Source organism: Trypanosoma cruzi (assembly GCF_000209065.1).
Source record: "Trypanosoma cruzi strain CL Brener chromosome Unknown tcruzi_1047053504801, whole genome shotgun sequence".
Taxonomy (NCBI): Eukaryota; Euglenozoa; class Kinetoplastea; order Trypanosomatida; family Trypanosomatidae; genus Trypanosoma; species Trypanosoma cruzi.
Genome location: NW_918905.1, coordinates 1 through 6,258, shown reverse-complemented (window position 1 = coordinate 6,258; position 6,258 = coordinate 1). Strand labels below are relative to the sequence as shown.

At 53.5% G+C, this 6,258-nt stretch overlaps 1 protein-coding gene and 1 pseudogene across 1 annotated transcript, besides 6 other annotated features; both read left to right on the top strand.

Moving 5' to 3' along the window:
- On the top strand, window positions 1-1,916 carry Tc00.1047053504801.20 (surface protease GP63, putative; the record flags this gene model as incomplete). Its single annotated transcript, XM_799486.1, has 1 exon — window positions 1-1,916. A coding segment is annotated over one exon (1,916 nt), but the record flags the coding sequence as incomplete, so codon positions are not given.
- Window positions 1-6,258: a sequence feature (areas not merged during assembly with more than two copies in the genome that could not be assigned to a particular haplotype).
- Window positions 1,974-2,085: a sequence feature (A-rich).
- Window positions 2,369-2,415: a sequence feature (A-rich).
- Window positions 2,999-3,023: a sequence feature (AT_rich).
- Window positions 3,143-3,172: a sequence feature (AT_rich).
- Tc00.1047053504801.10 lies at window positions 4,592-5,887 on the top strand (annotated as a pseudogene).
- Window positions 5,911-5,934: a sequence feature (AT_rich).

Sequence of the window (6,258 nt, the reverse complement as noted above, 5' to 3'; positions counted from 1 at the left end):
TCGACAATGTTGTCCTTGCAGCTGTCAAACTGCATGCGGATCGTCTGCTCGTCCAGCCACTGGAGCGTCCGTTGGTTGTGCCCCAATTTGCCACGGGCAGTGTTTGCAGTCGTTTCACTGTGCCTTCTGAGCATCGTTCCAAGGGCGTTGCCAATTCTGACATGGTGCTGTACGTGGCTGCAGCGCCGGGTGGTGTGTGGGCACTGCCGTGCGCCACGCTGGAGGATGGCCGTCCAGTCGTTGGCGTCATGAACATTGCCCCGGCCGTTTTATTTCACGGACGCCTCGCCACCCGCATCGCCGCGCACCTGATGGCCCATGCTCTCGGGTTCGCCCACCCGCACATGGCCAGCCGCAGCATGGTGAGGAATGTTACCGGTGTGCGTGGCAGGGCGCTGTCGGTGGTGGTGAACTCGACGAATGCCGCGATGGCTGCGAGGGAGCACTACGACTGCGATGACATTTATGGCATGGAGCTACAAGATCAAAATGGGGACGGGAGTACGCTGGAGTCGCACTGGTCACAGCGCCACGCGAAGGATGAGTTGATGGCACCGATTGGGGGCGCCGGCTACTACACGGAGCTGACGCTGGCTGCATTTGCTGATCTGGGCTACTTCAAGGTGAACTGGAAGTTGGCGGAGCCGATGGGTTGGGGCAAGAAGTCGGGCTGTGAGCTGCTGCAGAAGAGGTGCTCCGAACTGAACCTGAGTAAATATTCCCACATGTTCTGCAACATAAACGATGGTGTCAAACGCTGCGCGTCGGATCGGTATTCCAGTGGTTGGTGTCATTCGAGTATCGTTGAATTGTCAAAAAAGTACCCAATGGACAGTTGCCCCATCACTGATCCCGCACTGGACGTGAGGGACCTTGAGGCTGTTTTTGAGAAGGGAGAATATTTGTCTGCGAGGCCCGGGGATAAGCCCTCTTCGTGGTGTCTGGACACGCTTCCCACCAACACGACAGATGCGAGGGACCCGGAGGAGACGTATCTGAGTGCTGCCATGCATGCGGAACTGAAGTGTCTTGGCGGGCAGGTGCATCTGAAAGTTCCCAAAAGTCGTTACGTCGATTGGTTCCCATGCACAGACGGGGCGACGATTACGTGGGACACACCACCCTACAATAAGGAAAACGTCATTTGTCCTGAGTACGCGGAGGTGTGCACGATATCCGCCACCGGCGGCAGTGTCATTCCCGTGCTTTCATGGGACAACGAGGAGAGGGCGTGGGGCAGGACGGTACGCCCGGAATTCTTGAAACAAAGTTCACCAGAGGCGCCCGTCCCTGTTGCAGAGAGTATTGGGTCCGGCCATGGCACCGAATCGGAGAATGTTGACTCAGCTGCTCTTCAGTCGAAGCCATTGCCACAGGGAGACGCCGAGGCTGCCGTGGCGCAACACGACCACCAAGCGGGAAACAATAACAGCACTCCAACAGGCAGTGAGAGGGAAGCAGCACCAGCCGCCTCCGGCGAAAACAACAATTCGCCTACGGCCGCTGTTGCAGGAGCAGGTGATTTTGAGACAACGCACAGCGAGGATTTCTTCACTACGGAAGTGGAAAGCCCGATGGGGGAGGAAGAACAATCCGCGCCGGAGGAGGGAGCAAACCCAACAACCCTGCAGTCAAGGGAGACCACTGAAGATGGTGATGCGCAGCCAGTACAAGAAAGCATGGCGTCTCTGGCTGGAAGTGAGGGATTGCTGCCCAAACAAAGCGAGGCCCCTGTTCCAGAAAATAACCACTCCGAATCCGGGAGCGGCGCGACCCAAGAGGACCGCCTCGCCCTGCTCAACGACGCGAAACTGATACTGCGTGATTGGAATGTCGACAGTACTGCGCGTGTGTGCGTGTCGCGGGTTTCGATGCTTCTTCTTCTGGGACTGTGTGGAGCTGTGGCAGTATTGTGAGGCAACGAGTGTGGAATTGCGACTCCCGACGGAGAATACGTGCCGCTTTTCTTGCGGTTTTTGATGTTTTTATTTAATGCTTTTTTTTTTCTTTTTTAAAAATATTTTTCCACTTTTCAGTTGTTTTTGGTGTTTTTTCGAATACTCAGTTTCTTTTTTTTTTTTTTTTATGGTCGTTTGCTACAATCCGTTGTGAGTGACGTGTTTCCGACTTTTGTTTCCCTTTTGTTGCCCACTCGCGGTGCCGGCGTCACTGCTGCGCTTCCGGCGGACTGCACAAAACGAGGAGTGGGGGAGCAGGCCGGATGCCGCATGGAATATAAGGGATGTTGTGTGGGCTGGTGGGAGAGTACAATTCCTTTTTTTTGTTTTCTTTTTTGTTTGTGCAGGGAATATGCATACGCCCCCGATCTTCTTGTGCTGCATGGCACATGAAAGTCCTGCCGAATCAATTTTTTTTTTTTTTTTCGTGTTTAAATGTTTTCATTTTTTTTTTTTTACGCCCCCATCTCCTTTTTTTACTTTTTGGGGCAATCACTATGAACGTTTTTTCTTTTCTACTCTTCCCTCTTTAATTGTTTCATGCTGCACTCTTCCTGCGAGGGGTGCCGTGTGTTTCCGCCCAACTGCTCCACTCGCACACCCACCGACACGCTCATGACGACGGCCCTGTGCGCCTCGCCTGCTGCACGCATGAGGAGGGGCCGCGACGAACAGCGCGCTGAGGGAGCCGTGACGTGTGGGCGTGCGGCGAGGGCCTGTGGGGCGGAGCACACATTTCTTCCCTCTTGTTTTGTTTTGTTTGCGGCCAGGGCGGGCAGACACCCGCAGCGCCACACACACAGCCACACCCTGCCGCCGTGTTTTTAAGTTTTTTTGCTGCGCTCACTCTCCCGATGGAGTGACGCGACTGCCGTCATGTCTGCGTGCTTCTCTCAGTCCCCACACACAAGAAGAGTGACTGTGCTCTGCGGGCCGCACTCACGCGCCGATGGGAGGGCTGAGGGGAGCAGCAACACGTGGATGACCCCATGAAATATGAACGATGTGCGGACACACAGAGGGTCGGACGGTTGAAAGACATTTAAATATATTTTAAATTTTTTTGTGGTCAAAATATATGCAGACAATTTCTGGAGCAACATGGTGGTTGGGTGCTTTCTTTGTGTGGTTTTTCATTTTTTCTTTTTTTCTTTTCAAAGTGTGAGGTGTGGAAGGTGAAGATGAATTTTTTTTTAATTTTAATAATTTTTTATGAATTGCCGCTGCTTTGTCCGCAGTGCAGTATCATGAGTTTGAGCAGTCCTGTTATTTCTGCCATGGGCGTCCGCTGTACAGTTTTTTTTGTGCGTCCCTTCACATGCTCTGCTCCTGTTTTCACTTCTTTGCCTCGTGTTTCTGCAGGCACACACAACCACATGCACGCACAAGATGCACATTTAATTTGATTTTGATGCTTCTTTTGTAGCGTGTGCTGACGATTGCGTGTGGCAGCTGCTTCATCATTCCGTGGACATGAAGAGAAGGAAGAGACAGTGGGAGTGCGCCGCGGCTCTCATCCCCTGTGGGAAGGTTGTGCTGCGTGTGGCGGCATTGCTTTTAAACGCCGAACCAACACGCACGAGGACATGACACGGAGCGGAAGACTTCTCCTTTGTTTTATGTCTGCTGCTGTGGGTGTGGGTGCGTCCATGCCGGACTTGTCGGCACGATGGCCGCAGCGTGTGGCTGTCGCTCTCTTCTCTCGAGAGATATGCCGCGACGCTTTCCCATGTGTGTTGCTTCGGGGACAATGTGCCAGCGGCTGTGCGATTGCCGGATGGAGGGAGAGGTGTGGAGGGAATTGCGTGAGCGCCGCTGTCAGGAGTCGCGCTGGGCGTCTTGCCGCAGAGCGCACTGCCCGCCCAGCCCAGCACTGCCCTGTCGGGCACCCTCTATCACTCCGCAGCATCTTAGCCGACGCCACCAGCACACGGCGAGGCAGCGGATGCCACCACCGTCACGAGTGCGACCGGAAGGAGACACGTCCGCTGTTGCGTTCCGAGGAGTCACACCGTGTGGCACAGCGGCGTGCCCAAAACCTCCTCGCGGACTCCGCACACGACACCGGGCACTGGCCGCTGAGCGTTTGCGTCGTGGAGGACACCGCGGTGGAATCCCTCCTTCCCTCCGGGTGGACGGTCGGCTGATTTTCCTCTCGTTCTTACCCATGAGGGTTTATTTTTTCTTTTTTAGCTTAAGAACTCTTTCTGTGTTGGGGCGCGGCTTTGGAAAACCCATCACCTTTGATGGTGGGCCTGTGCTTCCGTTCGGTTTCTCCCCTTTACCACATTGTCGCTTTTTAAATATTTTGTGATGACGAGTGGTGTTGCAGAAGACACGCTGAGGCGCTGGGCTTCATTATCGATTCATTTATTTGATTTTTTTTTTTTGTACCTGGTGCGGTTTGCGGTGTCTCCGATAGCCTTCCCGCATGGAGGGCTTTGTTGGGGCGCTCGAGCCTTTTTGTGCGGACGGAAGGCCAAGGACGTTATCCATGCGTGGCCATTGCGCTGGAAGGAATCTTTTTTTTTTACACATTGACACGGAGCCATTCCTGCGCACCTTCTTTTTCTTTTTTACTTTTTTTTGCTTTCTTTCAGGAGATGCTCCCTTGGCTTTGCCTCCAACGGGGTATGCGCGGAGTTACACGCGTTTAAAAAACCGAGGCCACGAGCCCTTTTCGGAAAGGATGCTTTATCTCTCTTCTCACATTAAATTTGTTGTGCATTTTGATTTGTTTTTTTTTGGAGTGGAGTTCCTACTTGGCGACGATCCCACGTATGGTTTGGTGCTGATCCGACCAGGGCGGACTATATCCACTGCGTCGGGGAAAGGCTTGTGGTGGATCCAACGACACGGCGGCTGGGGGGAAATAATAACGGGACGGACGTTATCCCGTTGATGGTGGTCCCGCTGATGCTCGATCTGATGGACTTTCGGAGGATGATGTGCAACATCAGTGCGCCCATCCGGCTGTTGGTTTTGGTGCAGAACGGACGGGAGGCGATGCTGTCGTTGTGCCTGCAGGAACCCGAGAGGGTCTATGGGTGGTCCGGACGCCTGGTTGCGAGTCGTCACCCGGAAAACATCGGGTACAGCGCTGCGGTGAACATCGGGTCACGACTTGCACTCTCGCTGCCGCGCGAGGAAGTGCCTTTTGTTTTTTAAACAAGCGGCGACGTAATGTTTTCACCCGATCTTCTTCCCAACCTTCTACGCGATGTGCATGAAATGACGAGGCATGATGCCGCTCGCATGGATGAGTTGTCGGCGGAGGTGGCGAATGAGCCGAGCGAGTACAGTCCTGTTTTGCGACGGGGCTTGAGGGTGCTGCGCTCCACGGTGAACGATAGCCGATTGTCGACGTCTGCGCTGCTGCCTGACCGCATCCGTTATGCCTCTGCGAAGGAGCGTGAAAAGGCGTTTTAGAAGCATTACGGGCACTTCTGCGCGTATTAAAAAAGCAGTTGTTTTGTGTCTGTTATGTTGACACGCCTGGCGATCAGTACGGTGGGATACTTTGACGAGAACTTCTACCCAGATTGCGTGGAGGATGTCGACTACAGCTTGCGCCTCCGTTTGCTTGGATTTCAGGAGCGGAATGTCTTATGCGGCAAACTTCTGCATCGCGGCAGCTCGAATATTAGTTTCTCTAATGAAATGGAGCTACCGGACGCTCTCTGGTACCGTCGCGTCAACTCTTTGAGTGCGAACCAACCATATGCCATGATGAAGTGGAACCGTCCACGGGCGTGCAGTGGCGGGTACAAGGGGCCATATGACGGCATGGTCCCCGCAGAGGTTTGGGTGAAGGATGAGGCACGCATACAGCGCGTTCGGGTCTACGGGCATGACGAGGAGCAAGGGGTCCCAAAGGTTGAGTACGACAGGACTCTTTTGCACCCTTTCACGGCGAAAGGAAGATGAACTGGCGCCAGTCGCAAGTTTTGTGTTTTTATTATTTTATTTTATTTTTCACTTCAAATATTGAAAGTTCTTTTTTATATTTACACAAATGATATTTAAGCGAGTACGCCGTGGGTTTTAAAGAGCGCAACCATATATTTGGCCTGACAGGGGAGGGGAGGGCGCAGCGTCCAAACTTGGCCGTGTTGCCGAGGGTAGGAGAGGGCGGCAGCAAGCAGGAAACATGATGATGATGGATGAGGGAGAAATAACAGGGGAGGGAAGCAGAAAACAAGCCAAAAATATTCTGAGCACAACGCTGTTTCTTGTTGTGGGCGATCGACGCCGCCATTGGCTACTGATTTACCCACTGAAGGTGACACCCGTTTCCGCT